The 14,551-nt window shown below is 35.7% G+C and overlaps 1 protein-coding gene across 1 annotated transcript in view; it reads left to right on the forward strand.

The window, feature by feature from the left end:
* SUGT1 (SGT1 homolog, MIS12 kinetochore complex assembly cochaperone) overlaps positions 1-14,551 on the forward strand; it is a 39,595-nt gene that overhangs the window by 3,680 nt on the left and 21,364 nt on the right. The window contains exons 3-9 of the mRNA XM_008706785.2: positions 3,857-3,944; positions 4,621-4,690; positions 5,342-5,412; positions 7,829-7,882; positions 9,788-9,804; positions 12,234-12,268; positions 14,139-14,235. Coding sequence (XP_008705007.1) covers positions 3,857-3,944; positions 4,621-4,690; positions 5,342-5,412; positions 7,829-7,882; positions 9,788-9,804; positions 12,234-12,268; positions 14,139-14,235 — 432 coding nt within the window. The remainder of the gene's footprint in view (positions 1-3,856; positions 3,945-4,620; positions 4,691-5,341; positions 5,413-7,828; positions 7,883-9,787; positions 9,805-12,233; positions 12,269-14,138; positions 14,236-14,551) is intronic.

The following is a 14,551-nucleotide window of genomic DNA, read 5'->3' on the forward strand; positions in this document are numbered from 1 at the left end:
ATAGTCTAATGGAGTGGTGTAGGAAGTACACTAAGAACATAGCAGAGTAGAGGCTAACCAGGATAGTCAGAAAAATTTTAGAGTATGTCTCAATTCACTAGAGAGAGAAGACGAGTGAATTATGAGAATCTTTTGAGGCCCAGTATGAATAGTGGTTAAGAGCACAGGCTCTGGGGGCACCTGGCTGGCTCATTTGGTAGAACTTGAGGCTCTTGATCTTGCAGTTGGGAGTTTGAGCCCCACGTTGAGGGTAGAGTTTACTTGAAAAACAAACAAGCAAAAACCTCAGGCTCTGGAGTCAGAGAGCTTGGGTCTGAATCCTGGTTTCATAACTCTGTAACTTGAGGAAAATTCCTGATGTCACTGTGGATCAGATTTCCTATCTGTGAAGTGGGACTAAATAGGACCTATTTGAAAGGGCTATAATGAAGATAAGTAATGTAATGTACAAGATGAGGCCCTTGAGGTAGGCATCTTGTAGCTTCTTTGCTTTCTAGGTTCTAGCCACACTGTCTTTTCTTTTCCCCCCAAGATTTTAGTTATTTTGGAGAGAGAGAGTGCGCGTGAGCACGAGCAGGGTGAGGGGCAGAGGGAGAAGCAGACTACCCGCTGAGCAGGGAGCCCGATCCAGGATTTGATTCAGGACTCCAGGAGAAGGCAGACGCTTAACCAACTGAGGCACCCAGGCGCTCCAACGCTATCTTTTTTTTTTTTTTTTTATGTCACTTGAATGTATCAAGCTCCTTGTGGAGGACCTATGGATTTGCAATTCCTTTTGCTTAAAACGTACTCTCTTGTACTATCTCATTTTGCTTGGAGATGCTCATTGCTTGAGATTTCAGCTGACATGTCACCTCAGAGAAGCTTTTTTTCTTGGACCGCCTTATCTAAATTGAGCCCCATTGTAAGCTCCAAGGTAGCAGGGGTTTTGTGTGTCCTTTTTTACCACGGTCTCTGTGTAATGCCTGTGATGTGGTAGGCACTCAGATGTGTTAAGTGAAATGACTCCTACCATAATTCTTAAAACAACTGAGGTGGATATTTGCATTTTACTCACAAGGAAGCTGAGACCAAAGAGATTGACTTGCTTAGGGTTGTATAGTAGAGAAGTGACAAGTCTCTGGGTTCAAGGCATCAAGGTCTTCCTCTAGAGGAGTGGGTAGGGGTAGGCCTGGGGGTGTATAATATAATTAAAAGTTCGGTAGCTGACTTTGAAGTAGCTGACCATTGATAGCTTTGTTCAGAGCATTGAGAACATAGCTGGTTAGCATAAATGCAGTGTTACCTGTTCTGCATGGTTATGTGGTTTTTCTTCAGCAGTGCTAGGTAGGTTAGGAAGGGAGAAGGGTTGGTTCTCTGGTTTATCATCTGTGATTGGGGATTAGCTGTGGCTAGAAGAAAATGGGAAGTGGAATCAAATTGAGATACCCAGAGCTAATGCCTTCAGCAGTTAGGTCAGTCTGAGCAGTCTGCTTTTGCTTTTAACCTTAACAAGTTAACTTGTTGACTAGCATTTTTAAAAACGTAAAACTTTTAAGATTTGGTATTCATTTTTTAAGTTTTAAACAATTTTAATACCTTAAAAAGGAGTTTTCTCCCCCTGTTTTGGATTATCAGGGTACTTGCTTCACCATTATCTTGGTAAAAGATTTCAATGTAATTATATTTCATATTTCGCTGAGTTTCTTTCTTTTTGAGAACTATAAGTTGCTTGATATCTATAAATAAACTCATTTTATGTAAGTATATCTTTGGGTTTACAGTATGCTTCCCATTGGTCTGCATTAAATAATGGCCTTTTGCCCCTATGATTCAGATGTTGGCACTGAAGTCCTTGCCTTTGAGATACTTCTCTTTAGTCCCTCTGTACTCTAGCGGTGAGCAACTGTTGTCATAGGAACAGTAGAACTCTCAAAACATGCCACAAGTCTGATGTAGTTAATGCAACCACAAATCATTGTTTTAATTTCACTTTTTCTGGTTTTATTATACTATTGATTGTTTATTCGAAACAAACTGGTCATTGTGTTTTATGACTTACATTTGTATGTCATAGTGTTCAGTTTGTGTTCTGTTTTTTGGTAAGTTTTCAAAATAATAGCTTAATAAGTTAATTGCTTAGTTTATTTAACTGAATCACGTAACTGGTTCTCCTTAACCAGTAATTGGTTTGTGTTTTCAAAGGTCATTTGCAAGTTGGTTGGTTGAAAATCAGTTTTTACTTGATTCCATTTTATTTATCTTTGTACCCCCCAGTGTCTGGCCTGTCTTCATTACATAATATATGTTTAAAAATACAAATTGATGAAGCAGATTCTAGAATAATTTATATTAGCTTTTTGACTCATAATATACCTGTTTTCTTGCTGAGGAGAGGCTAGAAATTTGGTTTGAAGATGTATTTGAGTAGATAGGTAAGAAGCTATCAGTGGTTTTCAAAATTGTTGAACGTTTAAGTGCAAGATGGTATCATTTAACTTAGAAATTTCAGAGTGCTAGGAAACATATTAATACAAATGTCACTGCTGTGTGAAAGATACTTGGATTAAAGAGAGGTTACCAAGAGGCAGTGTGGTTTGGTGTTTAAAAAGCAGATTTGGAGTCAACAGACCTGGATTTGATAGTCTTGTCACTAACTAGAAAGTGAGGGAGTGGATCTTCTGAGCACATCTGGGGAAGAGCTTTCTAGTGAGAGGGAGCAGCAGATGCAGAGTCCTAAGGTGTTTGAAGAACAGCAAGGCCATTGCGGCTAGAGTAGAGGAGCAAGAGGAAGAGTAGTAAGAGATGAGGTCAGAGAGCTAGCGGAGGGTTATATCAAAGAAGGCCTCGAAGATCACTGGAAGAACTTGGGTTTTGCTCTGAGTCAGCTGAAAAGATGTTGAAGAGTTTTATGCCTATTGACATAAACAAGATCTGATTTTCGTTATTGCTTGGATCAGGATGATAGAGGTGAAGAAGGTAAAAAGAGGTTTGAATTTTAGGTATATTGCATTTTAGGTAAATGATTGCCAAGTATAGTATAATTTGCTTTTGGGGAATCACACTACTAAGTTAAAGCAAAATCAGTGATGTGTCATTATTGAAGTAATTTTATCTTTTAAGAAAACTACCAAATCCCTAGGATGTGTGAGCACTGGGTAGAGAATCAAAGCATTCCTATTTGCCTGCATTTATCCTTGGCCACACTGATCATGCTAGCTCTTCTTGCATCGTTATTGTCCCAGCTACCACTTACGTACTGTGACTGCCCAGGGTGACAAAGTTTTAATCTCATGTTAAATGTTGATCAGTTGATAGTAGCTGTCAATGAAGTACTATATCTGGGCTTTCAACTGAACGCAGTAATTTCTTAGGGTAGTCTGCTATTGACAGAGGATGGGAGAGGGCCACATAAGCTTCATTGTGTCTTTATTGATTCTGTTAACTCCCTGAGCTCTAGATTCAACTTCCAGGTTTTTTGTTTGTTTGTGTTTATTGGACTGTTTCATATTTTCTAGGCATCTCAAAATCTACATGATCTTTCAGTCTTCTTCCAAATTAGAGGGAGAAAATTTGTGATGGTCAATGTATATCATCTAAATTCTTCAGAATAAATGAGGTGATGGTAATTACTGTTTATTGAGTTCCTACTGTAGGTCAGGAACTGTGCTAAATTCTACATTAGATTGTGGATTTTTCAGGGGGAGACTGGAGAAGAGGTGATACTGATCCTCTTGCAAAGAAAAGCTCCAAGGTTATTCTGTTATCTTTCCTCCAAATAGCTTATGATAAGTTATTTGATTAAAAATCATGTTTAATTAGAATTCAGTAGCTTTTAAAAACCATTTATTGACACTCAACATGTTTGTATTTGTAGGAGCTGACTCAGGCTTTGGAACAGAAACCAGATGATGCACAATATTGTCAAAGAGCTTATTGTCACATTCTTCTTGGAAATTACTGTGGTAACTTTTCTTACTGAATATATCATTTCTTCTTTATAAGTTATAAATTTTACCCAAGATACAGTGAGTCAAATACAATAGAGATTATCTCCGAGGATTTTAAAATTGGTCTTTCATACAAGGTGTGAAGTAGCTGAAACATGACGCGTATGTTGAGCAACGCCCATACCAATGTTCTGGGTGTCTCTTCTTCAGCGGGCGGAGAATTCATACAGATTTCATTTGTAGTTCTTGGATATACTAACAAAAAGTAGCACCACATTTATTGTTTTACAGACTATTCAAACGAAATGCTCTTTTTTGTAATTTTTATAAAAAATGTCTTTGTATATACCTGTGTTTCTTGTAATTATTCTGGGTAGAGAACCTAGGTAGGGAAAAATTAAATATCTCGAGTCAAATTACATAAATGATGTTAATGAGAAAATTAGATGAACTTTGTGACAGAGCTTTATTCATTGAGTAGCTTTAAAAAGAAAGCTAAATATTAGGCTAATAAGGTGTGAGAGTGATATTTTTTTGGATTGTATCTTGGATTAGTTTTTTTTAATTTAAAAGCATTTGTCCAGTGCACCAACTTGAAAACTTAAAAATGTAGGGCTGATGCAAGTTTTATATGTAACTTGTTAGGATCCATCAAGTACTGACTAAAACCCTCTTTTTTTTTTGTATGTAGATGCTGTTGCTGATGCAAAGAAGTCTCTTGAACTTAATCCAAATAATTCCACTGCTATCCTGAGAAAAGGGTATGCAATAACTACTCTTTTAATTGGGTCTGGACTATAGATAGTAGGTACTTAGTTTGTTGAATAAATTAAGTTTTATGTAAATAGTAAATTTATACATTTTATAGCTGAAACAGGATTCAATTTTAAATATGATTTTATACTTCTATTGTAGTATGTGTGTTTTAAAATAGTGATGGTTAAAGTCATTACAAGGAAAAGATGAAACTGGTGGATTTCATATCCCTTTTTCGTTCATTGTTTGGAATTTATTGTATTTAACTGACTAGAGAACATCTATTTGTCAGCCAGGCTGACATGTAATGCTGTGAAAGCCCTGTATCTGTGTACTTTACATCTCAGCTTGTTTCTGTTGATAAGTGTAATTTTATTCTTAAACTTCTTTGGTTTCTTAGCATAACTCTATTTTGAAATAAGCAAGTGTACGCAACTAAATCAAGAAATTCCTTCTGAAGTGAGTTCCCAAATTGGATTTTAATGAGAATTATATTTAATGTTGCAGTATATTAGAAAATCTCTTGGCTTATTAACATATACTTAAATTATTTATTTATTTTTTTACCAATAGAGAGTACTAGGATATTTAATTTAGAAAGCCTTTTTGCATGATCTCATGTGTGTGTGGTATTTGTTTTTAATATGCTCATGCAGGATATGTGAATACCATGAAAAAAACTATGCCGCTGCTTTAGAAACTTTTATAGACGGACAGAAATTAGATAGTAAGTATTGGAATTATATGTTAATAAACTAATCCATTATTTCTGTGTTTTAAATACCCTGGCTGAATTTTGGTAGTGTAATCTCAAGTTCATTGTAGAAACTCAACATCTTTTTTCTTACTGACATTTCCTGTTGATTGCGAAATTTGAATTTACTTAAAAATTGATTAAATTGGCCTTTCTTTAGCATTTAAATCACAGATGAACTTTACCATTAGAGGTTAAAAATGATATATAAACACTCAGTATGCTTCCTCTACTGAGTCTGACTTTATGTTTTTCTAATGGACAAGTGAAAGTTTAATTTGCTCTCATTTTCAGAAGTCTTTTCAGGTTAACTTATTATTCAGGTGGTTGAGATAGGAAGTTCTACAGCAAAGATTTTTCTTAAGTGAAGTGTCAGTTTGGGTAAATTGTGATAGGAAGAAACCTGGGGCTTTGAGAGTATTGTGAGTTTTTTATGTCAGCTTCAGAGAAGTATATGAAAATTAGCAGTATGGATGTCTATGTACATGTGTAGAAATTTTAAGAGCCAAAAATCAAAAGATTCTACAAAATACAGAAAGAAGTTGTAAGTAATCTCATAGATAATTGTAGACTACATAATCAAAATTGTGTACTATAATAGTTTATATAATAATTATCTTCATCTAATGATAGAGTTTTATCACAGTTCTCTAAAGCAGTGGTTCCTAAGTAGGGATGATTTTGCTTCCTGGGGGACATTTAGCAATGTCTCAGGAGATTTTTGATTATCATGGCTGGTGAATGGGGGATGAGCTGTGGATACCTGGTGAGTAGAGGCCAGGGATGCTGCTAAACATCCCACATTGCCCAGGATTGTCCCCCACAACAGAGAAGGAGCTGGTCCAAAATAGCGGTCGTGCTGAGGTTGGGAAACCCTGCTCTAAAGTTTTGCAAGAGTCTGTTTTTATATTTTAAAAAATTTACTCTTGTGTTGCTTTGAATATGCTTTTCTTTTGTACACCTGCTTGTGAGAGGACAGTGGGCCCAACTTTGCAATTGGAATCTACAGATAGGAAGGAGTAGTGAGTGGTACATAAATAATTTGGCTGTTTAGTAAGCAAGCCAGCATATCTACGCTCTTAGCAAATTCTAAAGAGTCTAATTATCCTGTACCTTGATACATATTTGAAAACCCTGAAGAGACATAAATCATTCCGTCTTGTACATTTCTAAGCCCTGTTCCTCATTTTTTTTAGAACAATAGAAAGTTCACCACCTAAATTGTTTCCTTTATTAACATTTCACTATTGACTTTTATCTCAGTTATTTCAAAGTCTGCCTCAAATGAAAGTGTCTGTTTTTTGATAAAATTGCTTTTAAGGATATTTTAATTTTAAAACAAATTTGTCTTTTAATTCTAAGGAAAATTTATGTTAAAACTGTTAGGGTTCCCTTACTAACAGATGGGGTAAAAAATTTATTACTCAGAATATTACCTTTTTTTCCTTTGGTATGGTAGGAAGCTTGGTTTTATTTACTGATTAATTTGGATAATAGGTTATTCAAGTCTAGGATTTTGATGTAATTGTTACCCCCACTAGAATGAGTGTGTGCGTATACGTGCATAGGTATTGGTTAAGGCATATACAGTTGAATTTCATTTATAAATTACTGTACTAGAAAATTTCATCTTAAGAAATTTTATTTAGAGTACTTTTAATAATTTTTAACATTATATTGGATTAGACCCTGTACTGTTTAGATTATCATTGTTTTGAGTCTTTAGAAATTAATAATTTGCTTATGTACATGTTTACATTGCATCTCTAAATATTATAGTTCACCATCTGTAGTCTCTTGGCTGCTATGGAATCTGGAGATATGACAGAACTACACAAAGTACAAAGGTGTTTTTTTTGGTGTTGGTAGGAATGGCATGGTAACAGGAAAAGCTACTGAGAGAATAGACAGTGGGTAGCTGCATTAGAGAACAAATCTGGGGTCAGAAGAGGCTTCTAGACCTTGGTTTAGCTGTGTGATACCAGGCTTCCGTCCCACACTAACTGATGATGTATTGGGTATCTAATTCAGGTCTGATTTTGTTGTGTGAGAGGAATCTCCTTTAAGAGGAGAGGGGTGAGGGGAAATGTAGATTATTTGTATCTGGGAACCAGTAAGGTTGACTGTGGCTAAAACCAATTTTTTTTTTTTAATTAAAATTCTTCAGGATGAATGTCTAAATGTTAAATGTATTAGCATATTTATAGCTGTAACATTATGGTTGCTATAAATCCTGTTAGGACAAGTATTTTTGTATAATTTACTACTGAATCACCATTGCTTAAAATACTGTTTGGAACATAGTAGGTATTCAGTAAGTATTTGTTGAGTGAATATATTAAATGATGCTGATGAGTGAGTGATGTTACAGTCAGTTTGTTTTTTCTAGGTACAGATGCAGATTTCACTGTCTGGATTAAAAGGTGTCAGGAGGCTCAGAATGGTAAGTATGTAGGCTTCCCATGGCTTTCAGTTTACAAAGAAGTAAATTTTTTTTTTTTTTTTTTTTTTTTTTGTGGTCACCCACAGCTTTTTTTTTTTTTTTTTAAATGATTTTTTATTATATTATGTTAGTCACCATACAGTACATCCCCGGTTTCCGATGTAAGGCTCGATGATTCATTAGTTGTGTATAACACCCAGTGCACCATGCAATACGTGCCCTCCTTACTACCCATCACCGGTCTATCCCATTCCCCCACCCTCCTCCCCTCTGAAGTCCTCAGTTTGTTTCTCATAGTCCATAGTCTCTCATGTTTCATTCCCCCTTCTGATTACCCCCCCCTTTCTTTATCCCTTTCTTCCCCTACCGATCATCCTAGTTCTTATGTTCCATAGATGAGAGAAATCATATGATAGTTGTCTTTCTCTGCTTGACTTATTTCACTTAGCATTATCTCCTCCAGTGCTGTCCATGTTGTAGCAAATGCTGAGAACTCGATCTTTCTGATAGCTGAGTAATATTCCATTGTATATATGGACCACAACTTCTTAATCCAGTCATCTGTTGAAGGGCATCTCGGCTCCTTCCACGATTTAGCTATTGTGGACATTGCTGCTATGAACATTGGGGTGCATATGGCCCTTCTCTTCACTACGTCTGTATCTTTGGGGTAAATACCCAGTAGTGCAATGGCTGGATCATAGGGTAGCTCAATTTTTAACTTTTTAAGGGACCTCCACACTGTTTTCCAGAGTGGCTGTACCAACTTGCATTCCCACCAACAATGTAGGAGGGATCCCCTTTCTCCACATCCTCTCCAACAATTGTTGTTTCTTGCCTTGTCTATTTTTGCCATTCTAACTGGCGTAAGGTGGTATCTCAGTGTGGTTTTGATTTGAATTTCCTTGATGGCTAATGATTTTGAACATTTTTTCATGTGTCTGTTAGCCATTTGTATGTCTTCATTGGAAAAGTGTCTGTTCATATCTTCTGCCCATTTTTTGATTTGTTTATTTGTTTCTCGTGTATTGAGTTTGAGAAGTTCTTTGTAGATCTTGGATACCAGTTCTTTATCTGTAGTGTCATTTGCAAATATATTCTCCCATTCCGTGGGCTGCCTCTTAGTTTTTCTGACTGTTTCCTTGGCTGTGCAGAAACTTTTAATCTTGATGAAGTCCCATAAATTCATTTTATCTTTTGTTTCTCTTGCCTTTGGGGATGTGTCATGAAAAAGGTTGCTTTGGCCGATGTCGTAGAGGTTGTTGCCTATGTTCTCCTCTAGAATTTTGATGGATTCCTGTCTCACATCGAGGTCTTTCATCCATTTGGAGTTTATTTTTGTGTATGGTGTGAGATAGTGGTCAAGTTTCATTCTCTTGCATGTAGCTGTCCAATTTTCCCAGCACCATTTATTGAAGAGACTGTCTTTTTCCCACCGGATGTTTTTTCCTGCTTTATCAAATATTAGTTGCCCAAAGAGCCGAGGGTCCATTTCTGGGCTCTCTATTCTGTTCCATTGGTCTATGTGTCTGTTTTTGTGCCAGTACCATGCTGTACAAAGAAGTAAATTTTTGACATTTTTTGGATTTAAACAAATTTGTTTTTGACTTTATAAATCATAAATTTAAATAGTGTATATTCCCTTAGATAGGGATTTCTAAGGTTTTGTTATGTTGAAAGGAGACTTGGATGGATTTGTTTTGCAGTTGTGTTATCGGTAAGAAATTACTAAAAGTCTACAGTGACTCTGGGATGTAAAATTAAACCACTTTTTTTTATTCAGAATGTATGGAAAATTGGCTTATGTAATCGATTAGTATGTTTGTGCTATAAAAGTCATGTATTTGACTTTGCCTGTAAACGTACTGTTAAATGGAAATGTTTGTCTTTTTATGTTTTTAATAGGATCACAATCTGAGGTGGTAAGTACAAAATTTTTATTCTTCATGTTCTTACTTAATTATAATTTTGCCATATATTTGAGACAGGACTCTGAATGATCTTTCTTTTACTTAGATCTTAAGCAATTCCATGTAAATACTTTTTCCTTTAGCAACTGAAATAATACCATTTTTGGTGAAATAGATGATAGAGGTTGATAGTCATGAAAATTACTGGGCTCGTTTAATGTGTGCTGAAGTTGATTTGGCCTATTTTAGTATGGTCAGGACGGTTATGTTTTTATTTTTTCCTTTCTGAAAAGTCATCACATTTAGGTTAAACAGCTGCTGCCTAGAAAGCACTTTCAGGGTTTATTAGTGGTGTACTAAGAACACAAAAGTTAAGTAAAATTTGGAAATATTTATCTGTCTAATTCAGTTTACATTTGTTTTGCATATGAAGATTTCCAAGTCTTTTCAGTTATTTAAAGTTATGGTGGAGTTGAAAGTTGTTTGATTTTTTTTTTTTTAACCACTTAGGTTTATATATAACACACATAGTTCCATTACGGCTAGTGGTTTTTAGCAGCAATCATCTGCAGTTTAGTCAGTAAATAAAATGACAGGGAGTCAGGAGGTGTGTGTGTAGTCTTAACTCTGTCGGCAGTTAATCTGCTTCGATCTCTTCACGTCTGAAGGAAGATTTACATCTCTGTCTTCCAGAATTCCATTGTGACATCGAGAAAGTCTTTTATTTTCTGGGCTTTCTGCATGTGTAAACTGGGCCTAATAGAGCTAATCTACTTCAGGTTGTGAGCATCAGGCCAGTTATGTGTATCTGTAGTGACTGGAGTTTGGAACAGCACCAAAAGTGAGCCCTGTCTGGTTATCCCTATACCTCAAAGGCTTGTCCATATTCCTAAGGGTGATGCACAAGGGAAGTATTTAAAAGTTGGCTTCCTTCGGGGCACCTGGGTGGCTCAGTTGATTTAGCGTCCAACTCTTGATTTAGGCTCAGGTGATGATCTCAGGGTCGTGAAATCCAGCCCCGTGTCGGGCTCTGTGCTCAGCGTGGAGTCTGTCCCTCTCCCACTGCTCACTCTCACTAGCTCCCTGTAAATAAATAAATAAAAGCTTTAAATAAATACACAAAAGTTGGCTTTCTTCACTTGCTGGTATTTTTGTTTAGGTCTTATAGTATTATATTTGGGATTGGTACTAGTCCTGAAAACAAGAGAATAGCTTTTGGATCCTACTTTGTCTAGTAACACAAACAGCTGTTTAGCCACAGTGCATTTTGTCACTGGTGTGGCTCACACTAGTTTAATCTTTGTACGAAGGTGAACGGGAATAAACTGTTCTAGTCATTATCTCTACTTGATATCACGTGGATTCACGTATTTCTCAATAGTTAACACTGGAGAGTAATTCTGAGTTACACTCAAATCTGTAGAGGGGTTTTATTTTCTTCCTATAAAGAAGAAATCCCATCTCCTCCCTATCATTTAGGGACAACTTAGAGGTCACTTAAGACCCAGGGCAAGTTCTTTAGATTTACATAGTCTTAACTGGCACACATGTAGTTTAGGAAACTATGGATTGGTCAACAATCAGTTTGTTTCTTGATGGGCAGTGTAGAATGTTTGTTGCTCAGAGGCCATAAACAGAGTAAGCTATCTGGAAGGCACCGTAGAAATGTTCCTTCATATATTCCAGAGCAATGTTTGATGCCATTGCTAAGCCTGAAGGTTATACCATTTCTAAAAAATGTGGGGTTTTTTGTAATTTTTTTAAAAATGTCATTGTTATTTTCGGTTTAGAGAATAAACCGTAAACTTTGATTTAGAAAGTAAACCATGAGCAAGTAAAGGTGGAACTGGATATTTAAATATAACCTTTTCTAGTCATAATTTTAGAAAGTTTTTTGGGTTTTATGCATTTATTTTATTTTTACTTCTTATTATTTTTTTTACTTAAATTCAATTGAATTAACATATAGTGTATTAGTTTCAGAGGTAGAATTTAGTGATTCATCAGTTGCATATAACACCCGGTGCTCATTCCATCAAGTGCCCTCCTTAATGTCCATCACCCAGTTACCCCATCCCTCCACCCACCTCCCCTCCAACAACCCTCAGTTTGTTTCCTATGGTTAAGAATCTGTATGGTTTGTCTCCTTCTCTGTGTTTGTCTTATTTTTCCTTCCTTTCCTCTTATGCTTTTATTTTAGAAGAAAAATCTTTTTTGAGATTTTAATTCATAAAATTGTAAAAGTGTTGAATATTCTAATAGTTTGTGATGACTGACATTATTTAACAATTATGAATACCATGCTTTGTCTTTGAGGGACATTTTCATGTAGTTATTCCATATCAAAGTAACCATAGCACTGGGTAAATTAATAATACATGCATTTTAATATAGAGTCGCTAATTTGTAAAAATCTTTGTCTTGCAACTTGCCAAAATCAGTCTGCATCCCAGAGGACTCATCAGTCAAAAATCAAGTAAGTGTTTCCTTTTCATAAAACAATGCATGATAAATAAGCCTAAAGGGAAAAATCCTGTTGTTTAATAGTAAGCAAGTCCTTACCCTGTGATGTTTAGTGTTTTTTAGTTTTATTAGAAATTGTGTTTAGCCTGGGAAAACTAATTCTAAGGCTGTTTACTGATTGATGTTAGTGTTTATATTAAGGTTAAATTTAAATCGGTTCTCCAGGGGCGCCTGGGTGGCACAGCGGTTAAAGCGTCTGCCTTCGGCTCAGGGCGTGATCCCGGTGTTCCGGGTTCGAGCCCCACGTCAGGCTCCTCCTCTGTGAGCCTGCTTCTTCCTCTCCCACTCCCCCTGCTTGTGTTCCCTCTCTCACTGGCTGTCTCTATCTCTGTCAAATAAATAAATAAATAAATCTTAAAAAAAAAAAAATAAAAAAAAATAAATCGGTTCTCCATTTTAAACTTGCTTCATCTGGTTCTGTATTATGTGACCTTTCCATGTATGACAAGAGCCTCTTCCAGTTGTTACTACACAGGTAAATAAATTAGTAGTAGGCTTGAGAGAATTGTAACTACCTGCCTTTTTATTTTAGAGTAAATTTTTCAGAGTAATTCTGCATGAGTTGAAAGGGACTATTGCTGAGGGCAACAGTTACAATAATGAATTAAGCATCTAGCAAGTATTCGAATTTATTTTTAATTATTCATTAGGCATGTGTACAACTTGTATTCTTAGGACTGTAACAGAAAGAAACACAAGGCATTGATCTGGAGCTTTGCATCCTCACTGAATTTCAGAGGGAAACTGTGAGACTCTTAAAGTTCATTTCTTTAATCAAGGTGCATTTTAATTACCTAAAATGGTTTGGAAATGTTAAAACAATCTATTCGTGCTCTTTCTGGGGAGATGTAGGATGACTCTCCAAGTACCAAGTAGACAAGGAACTTTGACTAGCTTGGTGACAGCGGCCGGAGTAGAATATAAACATCAAATAATAATTATGTTTGGAGCATAAAATAATCCAACATTGATTTAATACTGGTATTGTGTACCAGGCACTGTGCTTAGTTCAAGGAATATAATAGTGGCAGGATAGATAAACCACTCTGCCTCATGGAGTTTATAATCTAATATAGTCTAATTTGGAAGTGAGGATCCCTACATTTCTAGAGCCTTCTGTGGGAAAGATACACATAATTAGAATCTCTAGGCACATTAGTTTTCCCATGTGCCTTGAGACTGAAGGAAGATACTGTATTTAATATTGTGCCTGGCAGGATGAGTTAAATTTTAAATTATTTTAATTTTAGCTCATTTGCTTCTGCTCCCTGTGTTCAGGTCTGTTTGCCCAGCTTCAGTTAAGAGACTTTGGAGTGTGGAGTCTCGCTGACATGGGTCCATTGTAACACCTGTCACTGACTGGCTGATTGCTCCGCCCTTCAGGGCTTATTTTTCATCTGTAAAAGAGGGATAGAAGTGCTTTTTCTTACTTAGTATTAGGTTGAAATGAAAGCGTAAAGCTGTTAATGGTATAATAGTATAATAATGGTTAGCCGTTAAGAGTAAATTTCATCTTTAACATTAGCTTAAGCACAACAATATTAGAGATGTAAGTCAGAACCCAGAAAATCATGTAAGTATTCAACTCTCTTGGAAAGGTTGGAGGCATCGTATCCTACTGTTTTTTTTCCATTAGTGCAGATCAAAGAAAATTATTTATATAAAATTGTTTCCATGAATCACCATCTGCTTTGCTTATTTGTTCCTCAAGGTGGAGCTCTTGTTGTTTATCAGATTGTAGTTTTTATCTTAACAAAACATAAAGAAGCAATAACTGTAAGAAAATTTGATGTTCTGAAATGGTTTTTTTTCTTTTTTAATAGGTATGACTGGTATCAAACAGAATCTCAAGTAATCATTACACTTATGATCAAGAATGTTCAGAAGAATAATGTAAATGTGGAATTTTCAGAAAAAGAGGTTATTACAGTCTTTGAACCATTTTTTATTTTGAGATTAAATACTTTTATTTGCAAATATACCATACTGTAGAATAATCTATAGCAGTTTATCAGCTATATCATTTCTTCCTGAGATGTGGAAAATGCCGATGAAAATCTGAAACATGGCTTTTCAGCTTGAATGATCTTAAATTTTGAGACAAAAGTATTTATACTTTAGGTTATAGCTAGATGTCCATTATTTTCTTTTTGTTTAGATTTGAAATTCAAAGCAGAACTTGGTTGACAAATATAAGACATTAGTAAGATATGTGATTTGGTTACATTTGTGTAGT

Source organism: Ursus maritimus, unplaced genomic scaffold, assembly GCF_017311325.1.
Source record: "Ursus maritimus isolate PB19 unplaced genomic scaffold, ASM1731132v1 scaffold_10, whole genome shotgun sequence".
NCBI lineage: Eukaryota > Metazoa > Chordata > Mammalia > Carnivora > Ursidae > Ursus > Ursus maritimus.